The 19,041-nt window shown below is 36.5% G+C and overlaps 1 protein-coding gene across 1 annotated transcript; it reads left to right on the top strand.

Moving 5' to 3' along the window:
- Positions 1-278: 278 nt before the first annotated feature.
- Positions 279-11,399, top strand: SPAM1 (sperm adhesion molecule 1). Its single transcript, XM_023513218.1, has 3 exons — positions 279-1,229; positions 1,960-2,049; positions 10,905-11,399. Exons 1-3 carry the CDS (start codon positions 279-281, stop codon positions 11,397-11,399), a joined length of 1,536 nt encoding a protein of 511 aa, XP_023368986.1.
- Positions 11,400-19,041: the final 7,642 nt, after the last annotated feature.

Here is a 19,041-nt window from a genome sequence, read left to right as displayed (position 1 = left end):
ACTTGGTATACGTAAAAGTCTTTGTTATGAAGTGCAGCCTAACAATACAATCTATATTTCTTATTTTTCCAGTAATAGGTAATGCAACTTGCAAAACACTACTGAAACTTGAAGCAAGAAGAATAATATTTAAACATCATATGATCATTATACCTCTTTATTCATCAAAGTAGCTTCATTTCCTTGCTTTTCATCTGTTCTCTTATCTAGCATCACATATTGAGTAAACGGAAGCGTGAAGAAATAAGTGTTTTGACAGTAGCCAATACTCCTTGGCAATGAGAGTATTAAGATTCAAGCATATCTTTTTGGGGAACTTTAATGAGTCCAATGAAGCATTCCAGATAGTGCTCGCCTTCCTTCTGATTCCATGTTGCTTAGCTCAAGATTACAGAGCACGTCCTATTTTACCAAAGGTGTCTTTCCTCTGGGCATGGAATGCCCCGACTGAACCTTGTGTTGGAGCATCTAATCAGCCCCTGGATCTGAGCCTGTTCACTTTAATAGGAAGCCCCCGGAAAGATGCCTTAGGGCAAGATGTTACAATATTTTACGTGGATAGACTTGGCTACTATCCCTACATAGATCACAAAGGCAAGCTTGTGAATGGAGGAATCCCTCAGAAGGGCTCCTTACAAAACCATTTGGACAAAGCTAGGAATGACATTATATATTATATTCCAAAGGACAAAGTGGGCATGGCTGTCATCGACTGGGAAGAATGGAGGCCCACATGGGCGAGAAACTGGAGACCTAAAGATATTTATAGGAATCTCTCTATTGACTATGTTCAGCAAAAAAATGCAACCCTTAGTGTTGCAGAGGCTACCAAGATAGCCAAGGATGAATTTGAGACGATAGGAAAGGCTTTCATGCTAGACACTTTAAGGTTGGGGATATCAATTCGACCAAAGCATTATTGGGGATATTATCTTTTCCCTGATTGTTATAACACTCATTATAAACAAGCTAATTACAATGGAAGTTGCTTTTATATAGAAAAGAAAAGAAATGATGATCTTGAGTGGTTGTGGAAGGAAAGCACTGCCCTTTACCCATCTATTTATTTGAACACACAAATGACTCCTGATCGAGGTGCGCTTTATGTGCGAAACCGAGTTCATGAAGCCATTAGGGTTTCCAAAGTACGTAATGCTGCCGACCCACTTCCAGTTTTCGTATATACCCGCCTAGTTTTTACAGATGACGTTATGAAATTCCTTTCTGAGGTAAGTAAATCAAGGCATAAGGGCAGGGAAATAATGTCTATAAAAATTACAGTGAAATTTAATATTACTTTTGAAGGGAATGAAATTTAGTTTTTAACATATGTACATAAGAAGTTTTACATTATGATGTGAGTGCAAAATAGGTATGTTTAATTTTTAATTACCTAATCTCATAGCAAGGATGGAGACTTAGATAGTATAGACTATGTATTAAATCAGTTTCTTTTTTTGCTTTCATGAGTTTCTTCCTTTGTTAATAGAAGCAATTAAAACAAGAATGGTCTCTTTTTTTTTTTGATACAGAGTCTCAAACTATCATGCTGGGTAGAGTGCTGTGGCATCAAAGCTTACAGCAACCTCCAACTTTTGGGCTTAAGCGATTCTCTTGCCTTGGCCTCTCAAGTAGTTGGGATTACAGGCTCCTGCCACAATGCCCAGCTGTTTTTTGGTTGTAATTGTCATTGTTGTTTGGCAGATCTGGGCTGGATTCGAACCTGCCAGCTCTGGTGTATGTGGCTGGCACCTTAGCTGCTTAAGCTACAGCCGCTGAACCAATAGTCCCTTTAAAAAATATATATATAATAAGGCAATGTCTGTGTAAAAGATTTGAATAGTGGAGAAATATTTAAATTACTATTATTAGTTAAGCATGTTTAGTTTTGATGTTATTGTCTTATGTAACAATTTTATTTTCTTTTTATCTGATGACTCTTCCTATCACATTTTCCAGGAAGACCTTGTACATACATTTGGTGAAACTATTTCACAGGGTGCCTCTGGAATTGTAATTTGGGGAAGCCTTACTTTACTGAGAGCTGCGGTAAGTTGAATTGGTAAAAAAAAAAAAAAGATGAAAACATTTCTACCTTTAATGTTTTTGAGGATTATTTAGGTATCGAATATGAAAATAAGTAGTACTATGCATTGTGTGTAGTAGCAAGTGCTCAATTAATACTACATGAATCAAAATACCTTGGATTTGCAAGGAAAAAGAAATTAAGTGAGATTAATTGAATTTATGTAGGCTACATGGCTATTAAATAGCCAGACTGAGATTACGGTATCAGTTTTCTGATATGGTATTTGGTATCAGAAGATTCTTGTTTAATTCTATATATCAGGTCTTTATTCTCCATCTCTTCAATCCTTTTGACTCAATATCAGAATAAAGCTGTCATATCACTGCTGAATTAGAGCCGAATATTTCCTTCTCTGATCGATGTGGAAGTACTAGTACTTTCTTTCTGTTGTCACTAATGACAAATGTGCCAGGGAGAATCTCAAATGAAGCTTGTGGACCAAGATCACTGTCCTAGGACCTGGAGACAATAAATTTTATACTCTTGATATCAGAAGAGACATTTTTAGAAGGACTACATTCATCTTGTAGTCCTTCATCATTGTAGATACAATAGCCATAGTCTTACTTCATTTAAAAATACTCACCAGCAGCTACATTTTTGACATTCTTTCAAAGTAATCTGAGCTCTTCTGCCTGTTTTGTATAATTCTATTGTCTCTAGTTTGATCTCCAGTAAAAAGAAACAACAGAAAAATAAGTTCAAAGAAAGGTGTATGTACCTTGGCAAAATCTCTTAAGTCAGACAATTATTTTAAAATTATAATTCTGCTAGGTATATTCCTAATGTTTATCGATTTGTTTCCCCAAATCGATACACTCCTTTCTCAAAGGTCCTATTATTTAAAAAATTATAAATATTCATAGATTTTTCCATACTACTTTCTTTTTTTCCCTTTCTTTTTTAAGAACTGAGTAATCTACCCTTATGCTGAGAATTAATCAGGCATTCCTCAGTGAGTAGAATAACATGATATGCAATTTAAGTGTCATGATTGTTTTTTAATGGCACTGTAGTCTTAGATTCACATTCTACTACCTACTGTGTCTCCTAAATCATGTTAAGTGTTATTCATACCAGGGACAATGCATCAATTTTAAATGAGCATTTTCTACTGTCTCGAAATTGTCCCTGTGTAATCTGTTGTATGTGTTTCTGTTACATTCTGTAATATATGACCATTCTGAATGCTAGCTCTATCATTACTTCCCCTGTTTTCTATGTCATTTGTAATCCGTAGAGTCATGGATTACTTGTCATGTTTCCTCTCATTTACTAACAACTTAAGAAATCAGTAATTGTAGGTTTATTTTCAGATGAAGAACAGACCTAAAACATGGTTAGACCTAAACACAATGGCTAGTGAACCATTTTCTTTCATTTCCTTTAATTAGATCTAGTGATGTGACAGAGCAAGGTCTGCGGCTCCTACCTTGTTAGATCTCCTTCTTAAATATTCAGAAAAAAATTTTTATTTTGGAGACAGAGTCTCATTTTGTTACCCTCGGTAGAGTGCTGTGGTGTCACAGCTCACAGCAACCTCAACCTCTTGGGCTCAAGCAATTCTCTTGCCTTAGCTTCCTGAGTAGCTGGGACTAAAGATGCCCATCACAATGCCTGGCTATTTTTTCTTTTAGAGATGAAGTCTTGCTTTTGCTCTGGCTGGTCTTGAACCCATGAGCTCAGGGCAATCCACCTGCCTCTGCCTCCCAGAGTGCCAGGATGACATGCATGAGTCACCACACATTGCTTCTCAGCCTTTTGGCTAAGATTAAGTGCATGAGCCACCACACCTGGCCTATTCAGGAATTTTTTAAGCCAAGCCATTGTTAAAAATTAAATTATGAAAACTTGCTAAAAATAAGTTACGTAAAAAAAACAGGTTTTCATAAATCAAATGTTAAAATAAATGATGTTAAAAACAAATTCTCTCTCTATACATATTATTTTACTTCATTTTACTATTATCCTTGCTCTTGAAATTATTTCCATCTATTGTTTCTGTATAAATGGAAATACTGTGTAATGATGTGCTACTCCATACCTTATTGCCATTCTGTGTACTGGTGGTGTTCTTGATTCCTAATCCTGAATTAGGTAATGTCAAGAAAACACTTCACAGAAATAGAAACCAAAGCAATCAGGAATAGCTATTCCTAAGTCAGATAAAACAGACTTTAATTCAAGAACAGTGGAAAAAGACAAAGATGGTCATTATATAATAAGAAAAATGATTAATCAATAAAAATATATAAAAATTCTAAATATGTCTGAGCCTGATACCAGAGTTCCCAGATTCATTAAACAAATACTACTAGACCTAAGAAAAGAGATAAGCCAGCAACAAATCTCCCAGAAATCTATTGATCTTCTAGGACCTGGAAGTCCAAATTTCTAGAAGACCTGGAAAATTCCCTTGAGTATTCCCTCAAATAGATTTCCAACATTTGTGTGTTTTCTTTTTTTACCCTAAAAGATGCTCATGATTCCTATGTTAGGCCTCTTTATATAATCCCATATATCTTGTAGGTTTGTGTTTATTCTTTTTATTTCTCTTGTTTTTTCTCTTTGACTGATTTGCTTAATTCAAAGGTATTGTCTTCTAGCACTGTGATTCTTTCTTCTGCTTGACTTAGCCTATTCTTAAGGCTTTCAAATCTGTTCTGTATCTCCTTGAATAAATTTTTCATTTCCAGAATCTCTGCTTGATTTTTTTTAAGTAATTAAATTTCTTTAAGGAATCTTTCTTTCCATACACTGTTTTGTTGTTTTCTGGGCCATGTGATTACCTCTATTCCCTTGGAAGAAGAACTTGATAGCTCTAGGTGGTGAGTGGGGGCATGAAACTTCAGAAGGGCCATTATTCTCTGCCACAGAAGAGGCAGGTGGGGGAATATGGCTGGATGAAAATGGATTGGGTGAGCTTGCCCCTAAGCAACAAAGAAAATAAAATACCTAGGAATATATTTAACCAATCAGGTAAAAGACCTCTATAGGTGTGAGTTTCCAGGAAAGGGAAATCACAGAAGACGTAAACGAATAGAAAAATATATCATGCTCATGGATTGGCAGAATCACCATTGTTATAATAACTATACTACCCAAAGAGATCTACAGATTTAATGCAAACTCCATCAAATACCAATGCCATTTTTCTAGAAAAATAATTTTATGCTTTGCATGGAAGTAGAAATGGCCCCAAATAGCCAAAACAACCTGAAGCAAAAAGGAAAAATTAGAACACATAACTTTATCAGACTTCGAGCCTATACCACAAGGCTATCATATACCTATACCAAAACAGCATGTCACTGGCACAATAACCACGGCACATAGACCAATGGATGAGAAAAAGAAAACCCAGATATAAAACCAGCCTCATATTGCCACCTGATCTCTGACAAAGGAGACAATAACATACACCAGGAAAACAATCCCTATTCAATAACTAGGGCTGGGAAAATTAGATAGTCACATTTGAAAAGATTGAAACTGGATCCACACCTCTCACAAAAATTAAGACACAACAGACAACAGACTAAAACCTGAGGCATGACATTGTAATTCCAGAAGAAAACACTGGAAAAATTCTTATAGGCAATAAGAATTAACATTAACAAATTAAAATTAAATTATAAAGCTTGTGCATAGCCAAGGGAAACAATCAATACAGCAAATAGACAACCTACAGAAGGGGAGAAAATATTTGCATGCTATGCATCCAATAAAGGGATGATAACTGTGTAGAGAACTCAGGCAAATTAGCAAGAAAAAAATCCAAAAACCCCATTAAAAAGTAGGCAAAAGACATGAACAGAAGCTTTTCAACGGGAGATATACTAATGGGCAATAAATATACGAAAAAAGGCTGAACATTTCCAGTCATCAGGGAAATGAAAATCAAATCAAGGAGTAACACCTAACTCCAATGAGAATGACTTCTATAAAAAAATCCCAACAAATCAGATGCTGGTGTGGATGTGGAAAGAAAAGAACTCTTATACTCTGTTGGTAGAGCTGCAAACTAGTACAACCTCAATGGAGAGTCATATGCAGATACCTCAGAAAAACTAAAAGTAGAATTATCATTTAATCTAGCAATCCCACTATTAGGTATTTACCAAAGGACAAAAAGTCATTTTATCAAAAAGACACGTGCACATGAATGTTTATTGTAGCACAATTCACAATAGCAAAGATGTGGAATCAATCCAAGTGCCCATCAAGATGAGAATAGATTAATAAGGTGTGGTGTATGTACATCATGGAGTACTACTCAGCTGTTAAAAAATTATGAATTAATTTTTTTTGTAACAACTTGTATGGAAGCAGAGACCATTCTTCTAAGGGAAGTATCACAAGAATGGGAATAAAACCCCACAGGTACTCACTGTTAAATTAGAACTAATTAATCAACACCTACTGCATAATTGGTACTCAATAGAAAAAAGCAGGTGGGAAAGGGAAGGAGGAGAGGGGTAAATTCACACTGAATGGGTATAATACATACTGTCTGGGTGATGGGCACATCCACAGCTTGGACTCAAACTGTACAAAAGCAATTCGTGTAACCAAAACATTTGTATGCCCATAATATTCTGAAATATTTTTAAAAAGTTATTAAAGACCAGAGCAGAAATAAAATTTGAACCAATAAATAATACAAAGGATCAATGAAATGAAAAGTTAGTTCTTTGAAAAGAAAAACAACAATCTAGTAGAACAATAGCTAGATTAACCAAGAAAAGAAAAGAGAGGATTCATATAAACTCAGTTAGAAATGAAAAGGGAGACATTACAACTGATACCATGGAAATATGAAAAAAAATCCAAGACTACTATGAACACTACTATGCATAGAACTAGAAATTCTAGAGAAAATAAATAATTTTTTGGAAGCACACAACCTTCTGAACTTGAATCAGGAAGACATAGAAATCCTGAATAGACAAACAAGTAATGAGATTGAATGAGTATTAAAAAATCTCCTAGAAAAAAAAAAAAAAAGGCCCTGAACCAGACAGATTCACAGCTAAATTCTACTAGATCTTCAAAGAAGAAGTGGTAACTATTCTACTAAAATGGTTCCAAGAGATCAAGAAAGAGGAGATACTCCCCAACTTATACCATGATGCCTATGCCAGGAAATAATACAAAAAAAAAAAAAAAGAAAGAAAGAAAGATAGAAAACTACAGGTCATATCCTTTATGAACATAGATGCAAAAATCTTCAAAAAATACTCTCTAAATCAAAAGCATATTAAAAGCATAATTCATTGTGATGAAGTAGATTTCATCCCAGAGATGTAAAGATAGTTTAACATTCATAGAGCAATAAATGTGATTCACCACATAAATAGAATTAAAAACAAAATTATGTGTTTATCTCAATATATGCAGAAAAAGCATTCAATGAAACCCAGTAGTCTTTCAGGATAAAAACTCTCAATAAAGTAGGCATAAAAGGAACATACCTCAAAATAATAAAAGTCATGTATGACATACCCAATAGCCAACATCATATTGAATGAAGAAAAGTTGAAAATATTTCCTGAACTAACTGGAATAAGGCATACCCACTCTAACTTCTTCTAATCAACATAGTACTAGAAGACCTAGTCTTCTTACCAGAGCATCAGGCAAGAGCAAGAAATAAAGGTCATCCAAATCAGAAAAAAAGAAGGTCAAACAATCCTTGTTTGTTGACATAATCTGAATATACATAAATAAGTAGTATTTCTATATACCAATAACAGCCAAACTGAGAACCAAATCAAGAACTCAATACCATCTACAATATCTGAATAACAAAGTTAAAATACCTAGGAATATACTTAACTAAGGTGAAAGATCTTTACAAGGATAACTTAAGAACACTGATGAAAGAAATTGATTATAGATGACACAATTGGAAAAACATCATGCTCATGGATTAGAAGGTCAGTATTGTCAAAATGTTCATACTGTTCAAAGTGATTTACAGATTAAATGTAATTCTCATTAAAATACTAAAGTCATATTTCACAGAAGTGGAAAAACTCTCCTAAATTTCATTTGGAATCAAAAAAGAGCCTGAAAATCCTAGCAAAAAGAACTAATCTAGAGGCATTACCAGATTACAAATTATACTATAACTCTATAGCAACCAAAAAGCATGGTTCTGGTGTAAATGTAGATATGTGGGTCAACGAAACAGAATAGAAGACTCATAAATAAAACCATGTACCTACCTACAACCAACTGATTTTGACAAAGAAGACAAAAACAAACACTGGAGAAAAGATTCCCTAATCAGTCAATGTTGCTTAGAAAACTGGAAAGCCACAAGTGGAAGTATGGAACTGAATCCATATCTTTTACTATATATAAAAAAGAACTAGAGATGGATAAAAGACTGAACTATAAGTCTTGAAAGCCTTAAAAAGTCTAGAAGAAAGCTAGGTAAAACTCTTCTGGACATGGGCATATGCAAGTATTTATCACTAAGACCCCCCCAAAGCAAATAAAACAAAACCAAAAATGAATATATGGACTTAATTAAACTAAAAAGGCTTCTGCACTGCAAAAGAAATCATCAACAGAGTTAATAGACAACCTAAAGAATGGGAGAAATTTTTTTCAAAATACATATCTGATTTACTAAAGTAAATCAGCAAAAGAAAAACCTATTACCCATTAAAAAGTGAGCAAAAAACATGAGCAAACATTTTTCAAAAAGAAAATATACTAATTGGGGCCAATGCACATATGAAAAAATGCCCAACATCACCAATCATTAGGAAAATGCAAATTAAAAACAAAATGAGATAACACCTTACCCCTGTGAAAATGGCCATTATTAAAATGTCAAAAAACAATAAATGCTATGAACACAGTGAAAAAGGATTGCTTAGAAAATTGTTGGTGGGACTATAAATTAGTACAATCTCTATGGAAAACTATATGGAGATTTCTTAAAGAACTACATATATATCTATCATTTGATTTAGTGATCTCAGTACTGGGTATTTACCTAAAAGAAAACAAGTCATTATATAAAAAAGGACATCTGCCCTTGTGTGTTTATTGCAGCACAATTCACAACTACGAAGATGCGGAATCTACCTATGTGCCTATCAGCTTATGAGTAGATAAAGAAATGTGAGATTATGTAAACTCATATGTAAACATATATGAGTTTATACACAGTAGAAACTCTATATTTGACCACCTCCCTATATGGGTCACCTTAGGTTGACCTAATTTTAATAGACTAGACAGGAACCATATGTATATATTGTACAGTAGGCCTAGATCCTTATGTTGATCATCTCCATATGTTGACTTGTTTGTTTAGTCACTGAAGTATCTTGGGAACAGAAAAACAAATACCTCATGTTTTCAGTTATAAGTGGGAGCTAAGTGATAGTATTCATGTCATAGAAAGTGAGATGATATGGGCAGTGCCTGTGGCTCAGTGGGTAGGGTGCTGGCCCCATATACCATGGGAGGCAGGTTTGAACCCAGCCCTGGCCAAACTGCAACAAAAAAATAGCTGGGCATTGTGGTCGGAGCTTGTAGTCCCAGCTACTCAGGAGGGTGAGGCAAGAGAATTGACTCAAGTAAGCCAAGGAGTTGGAGGTTGCTATGAGCTGTGATGCCGTGGCACTCTATCAGGGGCAATAAAGTGAGACTATGTCTCTAAAAAAAAGAATAAAAGAAAGAGAGATGATAGACATTGGGCACTCAGGAGAAAGAAGGTTGGAAGGAGGGATGAGAAATGAAAATTATCCATGGGTATAGTATACACTATTTGCATGGATACACCAAAGTCAATTCATTCATATAAGAAAAAACCATTTATGCCCCCTAAACCTATTGAAAAAAAATTTTTTTTTTTTTGAGACAGGAGCCTCAAGCTGTCCCCCTGGGTAGAGTGCCGTGGCATCTCAGCTCACAGCAACCTCCCACTCCAGGGCTCAAGCGAGTCTCCTGCCTCAGCCTCCCAAGTAGCTGGGACCACAGGCGCCCGCCACAACGCCCGGCTATTTTTTGGTCGCAGCCATCATTGTTGTTTGGTGGGCCCGGGCCGGATTCGAACCTGCCACCTTGGGTGTACGTGGCTGGCTCCTTAGCCACTTGAGCCACAGGTTCTGAGCTGAAATTTTTAAAAAATTATTAAAAATTCACTCTTTTCTATGCTGTTTAAACTTGTCTGACAACTGTGATGCCTACTGCATTTATTTATAATATGCTAAGGGTCAACCAAAGACATGCTAGGCCCCGTGTTAACCACTTTTATATGTCTCATACCTTTTCATCTTCACAACAACCCTATGAGGTGAGTGCTATAATTACCCTCATCTCATAGATGATGAAGGTGAAGCATAACCAAGTTAATTAATTTACCCAAGTCACCCAGATAAAAACTAAGACTTAGAACGGCTTGAGAGATTCCCAGATTCACACAGGTGGTCACTAATAGAACCGGGATTCCAATCAAAGAAATAGACCCTAGAGGCCACACTTTGGACAGCTGTACCCTTCTACTTTCTCTGATTAGTTTATGAATTATTAAGGAAGATCAAGTCTAGGGTATATGAAGCTTCCATTGGTCAATTTCTTAGTGGCGTGATTCCACATGTGCAACAAACTTACAAATGTCACAAGGATCAGTTGGCATAATCTTGCTTGTTAAGTAAGGTAAAAATGATGAAATATTCCTTACTTCTTACTGTGTCTACTTTTTTGTTCTTCCTTAAAAATTGTCTATTGCAGTGAATTAATTCATATATGAACTAACTTGTCCTTTCATATAACTCTTACAATTTTACAGACAGCTTGCTTGGACCTAGAGAATTACATGCAAAAAACAGTGAATCCTTACATAATTAACGCCTCCCTAGCAGCCAAAATGTGTAGCCAAGTGCTTTGTGCGGAGCAAGGTGTGTGTACAAGGAAAGACTGGAATTCAGATGCCTATCTTCACCTGAATCCCCATAATTTTGCTATTCAGATGTCAACAGATGGACAGTACTTAGTAAGTGGAAAACCCACAATTGATGACCTACAGGAACTTGCTGATAATTTTCAATGCACCTGTTTTACCAACACGACTTGTGAGACCAGAACTAATGTAACAGACGTTAGTAGTATTAATGTGTGTATTAATGATGGTCTTTGTATAGATGCCTTACTAAAAGTAGAACCTGGTGAGCATTCTGAATTGGAGGACGGACTTTTTGTCACTTCCCATGTTCACTCTTTCTTCACATCAGTTACCACAATGGTCTTTTTAAACATTTTCATCAGTTTTACAGTGAATTTGTAATTCTACATGTTAGCTGAATTGAAGAATATGTCCCTTTTAAAATGTGCTTTTTAGAATAATTAAATATCTGAAAATACCATCTGTCATTGAAAGATCATCTTTGAAATGTATTTTCTGAATTATTCTTCCTAGTGAATGATGGTTTCCTTTGAACTTGACAAATACTAAAATCTTGTAGGAATTCTCAACCATGGGCTCAATTTGTATTCCAGGAATCAACAACTTGCCTATCAATATTTTCCAGCTTAGAGTACCCAAACTCATTTTATCTGTTTCCCTTGTAAAACTACTAGGATTGTTTCAACATAATCATTCTGTCCAAGATAATGATATTGTGGTGAAATTAAAATTTGATGAAATTAAAATTAAAATCCAAGATAACGATATTGTGATGAAATTAAAATTTGATTGGTTAAGATTTGAAAGTGATAACTCATTGATAAAACCCATCAATAAAATTTAGAGAAACTCTCTTCTCCTCTGCTGACAACTGGGGGGTGGGGGGGAGAGAGAGAGAGAAGAGAGAGAGAGAGAGAGAGAGAGAGAGAGATATGCAGGCTTTTTCTGGTGCCATTGAGGTCTCAGGATGGAAAGGAACATCACTGTGTACACAGTCTTCAACTCCCTATTAAAGCCAAGCGTGGTTGTAGTCAAATGCCTTACCTAGTATGACCCATACAAGTGTTAACTGCCACCTCCTTCCTCTTTAATTGCCTCTACTTCCTTTTAGGAATAACAGAGTAGCCACAACGTGGTTTGGTATAAGCCAAAACCGCAGCTGGCTAGGTACTGTCAAATTATGGTACTATTAAAGTCACTAAGATATGAAAGTAAATTCTTTGAGGCATTAAATTTACTGTGAGGACACAGGAAAATATTTTACTTGTTACAGACCTCACTTCTTTATATTAAAGCACTGTTTAATATCTGAATTGAGATAGAACTGAGAAAAGTGAAACAAGTGATTCAAATTCCTACTATACGTTTTAAGCTCCAAAAATTTTTTAAAAATTGAATCGCTGGGATAGTCTTTTACATTATGTTAGTTTAAAATCTTTTCTTGTTCTTTTTTCCCTTTTATTTTTAGTTTCCATGTAATAGTTGCATATATTTATAGGGTACAGAGTGATATTTTGATAGATGTATACAATGTATGATGATCACAACAGGGTAATTGGGATATCTGTCAACTTAAATATTTATTATTTCTTCATATTGGGCACATTGAAAATCCTCTCTTATAGCTTTTTGATCATGTTCAAAAAGTTATTGATAACTCTATTCACCCTACAGTGCTAAAGAACATCTAGAACTTCTTCCTCCCATTTCGGTATCATTTACTACCCATTAACCAATATCAAGCTATTCTTCACATTCTTTTTCAAGGCTGCAATGTATTCCATGGGTATATAAACATGCACCACATTTTCTTTATCCATTCATCTGTTGATGAACCTTTAGGTTGATTCCATATCTTAGCTATTATGAATAGTGAGTGCTGTAATAAACACGGGGGTACAGGTAATCTTTGATGTATTTATTTCCTTTTCTTTGGATAAATATCCAGTATTAGAATTGCTGGATCCCATAGTAGTTCTATTTTTAATTTTCTGAGAAATTTCCATATTGTTTTCCACATAGCTGTACTCATTCCTACTCCCACCAACAGCATATGAGTTCTCTTTTCTCTGCATCCTTGCCAGCATTGATTCTTTTGTATTTTTGATAATAGCCATTCTAACGGGGGTAAGATCATACCTCATCATGGTATTGATTTGCATTTCCCTCATGATTAGTGATGTGTGCATCTTTTCACTTATCTGTATGCCATGTGTATTCTTCTTTTGAGAAGTGTCTATTCGGATACTTTGCCCTTTTTTTAGTTGGGTTATTTTGGGGGGGGGTTTGTTGTTTTTGTTTTTTTGCTGTTAAGTTCTTTGCACATTCTGGTTATTAGTCCCTTATTGAAGGAATAGTTTGCATCTATTCTTTCCCATTCTGTAGGTTGTTGCTTCATTCTCTTGACTTTTTCTTGTTGTTGTTGTTGTGCAGACACTTTTTAACTCAGTGTAGTCCCTACTCATCCATTTTACTTGCCTATTTTTGTTTTTGTTGCCTCTGCTTTTTTGTAGTCTTCCTTGTAACATCTTTGCTTAGACAATGTCCTAAAGCATTTTTCCTGTTTTCTTCCACTATTTTTATAGTTTAAGGTTTTAACATTTGTCCTTAACTATTTTAAGTTGTAAAACCATTTTTTGATTCTGAAACATCATTAAATTCCAGACTTTCCCTAGGAATACAGAAGCAAATGTGTACATGTATACTTAACACAAATTGGCTTATGGTGAGTATAATTTTCTATAGCTTGCTTTTCTCCCCAGACAACATATTTTGAGTGTCTGTCCATATCAGCAAATCTTTGTACTGACCACATCATACTCCATTGTATCACCATGTGACAGTTTTATTTATTTACTTATTTATTTGTTTGTTTATTTATTTCAGATTAATGTGAGGGTACAAATGATCAGGTCACATCTTTTGCATTTGTTAGGCAAATCTCAAGTTGTAGACTATGTGACAATTTTAAAAGAAATTTGTTAATAGACACTTAATTTTTAGACTTTTTACTCTATCATAAATTTCATAGTATCATTTAAAATGAATATTTGGGCACATTTTTTCCAGGATAAAATGGAATTGCTAATGTTAAAGTTATATACATTGTGATTTATATAACTTACACTCTCTGTGTGCCAGGATTACTGGCTTGAGACAACACACCTAGCTATGCAGAATAATTTTTTAAAACACAGACTGTAATATAGTATTTGGGAAACAGCATGGTGCATGTGTCTACACATGTTTACCTATGTGTGTGAGTGAGAAAGAGGAATGGAGACGAGGAGAGAGCGTGAAAGTGTGGGAACCTCTGAAAATTGCTGAAGTGTGAAGGCAAAGTGGGACTTGGTGGGAGACGGGAGTTGAGGCTGGAAAGGTGAACAGGTATCAGATATGAAGGGTCTTTTGGGTGATGCTAGAGAAATGGCAATTAGTCCTTTAAGAAGGATTAAAATGATCAGATTTGTGTTTTAAATCTTTGGGGAAAATGGAGAAGTTGGGTATTAGGTCCTGGAGGCAGAAAAACCAACTAGGAAGCTCATGTCATATCTAGACCATGGAGATTGAATTTTTGAATTAGGGAAGTCTTAGGAATGGAGAAGAGAAGATAGAATTAGAAATCAATAATTGGCCGATTGGATGTGGAAGAGTGAAAGGAAAACAAGGAACCTAATCTGATATCAGATTTCTTGCCAGGGTGATGTCACGGAGTTCTGAGAAAGTATCACAGGTTGAAAAGTAGGTTTCAGGGATTCTGTTCTGAGCATATTGCATTTCGGGTGACTGTAGGTTATCCAGATAGTTTTTATTTTCAGACAGTTTATTTTAAAGTTCTATGTTTAGCAGCTTAAGGGAGAGATAAGGACTACATCTTTAACAATGGATAATAATAGAGAGATAGAGTATGTCTAGTAGTTTGAGAACCTGGTCTCCAGAGCCAGACTACCCGAGTTAGTTATTAGGCCCATCATTTACCATCTGTGTGAGCACATGCAAGTTACACACCTTCTCAGTGCCTTCATTTCCTCGTGTGCAGTGAGAATGAAAGGACTTGATATATATTCAACTTTTAGATCAGTTGGCACATACTAAGCTTGTTGTATTGTCCTTATTTTTGTTTAGCTTTCATTTATTGAATACTTGCTCTGAGCTAAGCCTGTGCTAAGAGCATGTAGATAATTTCTCCTTTAATCTCCATAGTACCTTGTGATGGTGACACTGTTATGATCTGAGGAAACAGAGACATTAGTCTAAACAACTTTCCTCACTAGGAAATAAGGGCAGAGCCAGAACGAAAACTCAGGACTGTAGGAAAATGGAAATCTAAGTCTAGTTAAATAATATTTGAAATCTTGAGAGTGGATGAATCCACCTGGAGAAGTGTGTGAAGGGTGAGGAGTCAGGGATTGCCAGTGCTCCTCAGAGGGTGGGGATGAGGGCAGAGAAAATCACCTAGAGATGCTCCGAGCCAGAGGCAGGAGGAGAAGCAGGTGCGCAAAGTCAGTTGCATCTGTGGACAAGTAAGGCAGGATTTCCTTTTCTGTCTGCTCTTAAAGGCTTTTCTCTTCCATTACCCCTAATGTTAAGATTTTGTATGTGTTAAAATGTATTTCTCCATACTTCTCTAAGTTAAAAAAAAATTAAGCAAACACACATGATTCTTGAATTTATTTATTTATTTATTGAACAGATTCTCATTCTGTCATCTGAATAGAGTGCCATGGCATCATACCCCACAGCAACCTTGAACTCTTGGGCTTAAGAGATACTCTCACCTCAGCCTCCCTAGTAGCTGAGACTACAGGTACCCTTCACAGTGCTCAGATAGTTTTTTTCTTTTTTTCTATTTGTTTTACTAGAGATGAGGTCTTGCTCTTGATCACCTCCTCTTGAACTCCTGAGCTCAAGCAATCCTAGGATTACATGTGTGAGTCACCATGGCTGGCCAGACACATGATTCTTAAATCCTATACCAGAGGCATCAAAATATCCAATGTATGATGAAGGTACTTACTACTCAGAACTGCAGAGCTGCCATCCATTTCAGATGCTAAGAGCCACCTCCTTTCTCTAGGCAGTGGCCATAGGGAGGAATAAATCACATCTGCTTCTGTGCTCAGCTTAGCGTTTCCTCTAGGGCAGTGGTTCTCAACCTTCCTAATGCTGCGGCCCTTTAATACAGTTCCTGTGGGTCGCGGCCCAGGGTTGAGAATTGCTGCTCTGGGGTCCCCTACCCTGAGTTGACTTTTTTCCCTAGGACTCTGTATATCTGTTTTAGTTTGCTAGGAACACCATGACAAAGTACCTGAGATTGGGTGGCCTAAATAACAGAAATCAATTTTCTCACAGCTCTGGAGGCTGTAAATCTGGGATCAAGGTGTTGACAAAAATGGTTCTTTCTGAAGGCCACAAAGAAAGAATTGGTTTCACGTTTCTTTCCTTGGCTTGTAGATGACTCATCTTTTTGTGTCTTCTGTACATACCTGTCTGCATCCATGTGTCTTTTTATAGGAGACCAGTCCTTATAGGACCCACCTTAAAGACTCCATTTTAACTCAATTACCTCTGCAAAGATCCTGTCTCCTACTAAGTTCACATTCTAATGTACTGGGGTTTAAAAAGTTCAACATAAGAATTTTCAGGGGATATAATTCAGGCCATAACAATATTATGATTGTGAAAAACACAATAATATTGTGAGTGTGAAAAACACAACTCAAAGTGCTTTTTTCTGTTCTCTTGCTGAAGTCAGTGGTTATCAACTTGGAAGAAAGTTTTTGTGACCCCTTGTGAGGGAGGGGTTCCTCCCCAGCCTAAAGTGAACATTCTGTTTGCTGTATAAGGGCTTTGAGAGATAGGAGCAAGAGGTCATGTATCAAAATCAATACATCTGTGTATAAATATCATATCACAAATATCAATACCCTAATGATTCTTTTTAATTTTTAAAGAATTTTTATTTTCAAGAATTCGGTGTAGAACTATATTATTAAGACAATTAAAGGAACATATTTCACCCTACCTCTTTGTGGTATTGACTGAAAAAAAATTTTTTTTCTTTCACATTTTCCCAGTGAGATCTTTCTCCTTCAATTTGTAAGATATCAAATAAAGAGACCTTTTCTTGATAAACAATAAAAAGTGAACAAAGTTTTTAAATCAAAATTCATAGATATTTCTGTTTATCCAAGCAACTCTATCTTGTGTGGTCAATATCTCTTAGGGCATGAGAAAACCCTGACCACTGCCACCAAGGTCACTGGGCGGGAAATGCAGTCATCCCAGGTGCTGTGGGGAAAAGGCAGGCAACACAGCCGGCCCTTTCCTCAAAGTCATGTTGTCTACGGAGAAAGCTAAGAGTCTTTATGGCGACCCACCCCACTGTGTGACTCCAGAGTAGTGATTATGGACAATGACTAAATATCATTATTTTTATCTAGGTCTGTTCCTTCATAGAGTTTTGGGACTCTTTCCCCAGTTCTAGCCTCTTATTTCTTTATTAATTTGTAAGGACAGTTTCACAGTTTCATCCACATTGCTGCAAAGGACGCTATTTCATTCTTCATTACTATTGATTACTCCATGGTGCCCTATCTCCTTTGGCACTTCTATAGCCTATGGCTAAATTGACTTTTCACTTTTTATCTGGACAATGTGAAGCACCATGGCTCTCCCTTGCCCCAGCTCCCATGTAGGTGGGTGAATTGCAGCACCACTCAGTTTGTAACAGGCTCTAGACTCTGCGGTTCTCAACCTGTGGGTCATGATCCACAGGAACAGTATTTAAGGGCTGAGGCATTAGGAAGGTTGAGGACCACTGCTCTAGAGTAAGAGGATGTACATGCTCCCTGGGGTTAAAAAGAAAAGAAAAGGAATATATGAGGGATTCTTAGCCCTTAGACTTGGGACGTTATGCAGTATGTCTGTCCCTCCTAGAAAAGTGTCCTTAACTTAGCTCTGATCATGGCACTTTCCTGAAAGATGCAATTAGGGAGACTGTCTTACTTTCCTTGCTAAAAATACATACCTTGAAAGCTAACCCTTGTTGGGGATCAGGGGGCCCAGTTCTCTGGACCCAGTTAACCTGGTTTGATTACCTGATTGAGCTAGAAATTTCAACTGAGGCCTGGTGGTAATTGAAAACAAAACCGAATGAAAACAGAAAATAAAATTGTAGCAGTACAGCCAACAGGAATAGAGAGCAAAAGTAACCAGCACAAGTTTCAGTGTAACACAGAGAAATTTTATTTAGGAAGAACTAAGAGAAAGTTTAGGGCACTTCCAAAGAGACTGGGTCCCTTACAAGATGCAAAGGCCTGCAGGGGGATAAATACCCTCTCTGCTTGAAACTGGTTGCAAGTCTTTTCCTTGGCCTCTCTGTGCCTCCAGGCACTGTTGCCCTTTTCTGCTGGTTATTCATTGTCTCCTGGGCCCTCCAGACTTCCTGGTTCTGCAGGCTAGATTTTCCTCCTCTCGAATCTTGAAGCTCCTTTCTTAGCTTCCAATCTCAGCCCTTAGTAGCCTCGGGAAAGATGAGAGAGGGTGGGGAATAAACAATCGTGTGCCTTGCTCAGGCTGCTGCCTGTGCTTATTGTCTAACCCCAGGTCCTGGAACTGGACTGCACCAATTTTTTAAAATTTGTTATTTCCTCCTAGAAACAGAGTAAAATTGCCCAGACCTGCTTTTTTGTTTATATTACTTGTAAAGCCATTTAAGTTGAAGTTTCCAATAGTTGCTTTCTGCTTCTCAATTCCTGTCTAAATTGGTGCTAAAACATGGGGATTGTGGTGTTAATGAAAACATCCTCTGTACAGCAGCATTTTCCCAGGAATGAGAAAATTAGGAGACCCAAGTGTTAGTTGCTTTCCCTTCATAGATACCATCTCCTCCTGCACGTCACCCTGAACCAGTACCTTAGCAGGTCTTCAGGGAACTTTGGTCTTTAAATATCACAGGATATATACAAAAGCACTTTTTCAAAAAGAGCCCAACCAGGATGGCAAAGTGAATGTTTATTAA

Source organism: Otolemur garnettii, unplaced genomic scaffold (assembly GCF_000181295.1).
Source record: "Otolemur garnettii isolate 467f Iridium unplaced genomic scaffold, OtoGar3 scaffold00037, whole genome shotgun sequence".
Classification (NCBI taxonomy): Eukaryota; Metazoa; Chordata; class Mammalia; order Primates; family Galagidae; genus Otolemur; species Otolemur garnettii.
The sequence above is the reverse complement of the archived record's forward strand: the minus strand, read 5'-3'. Positions and strand labels throughout refer to the sequence as shown.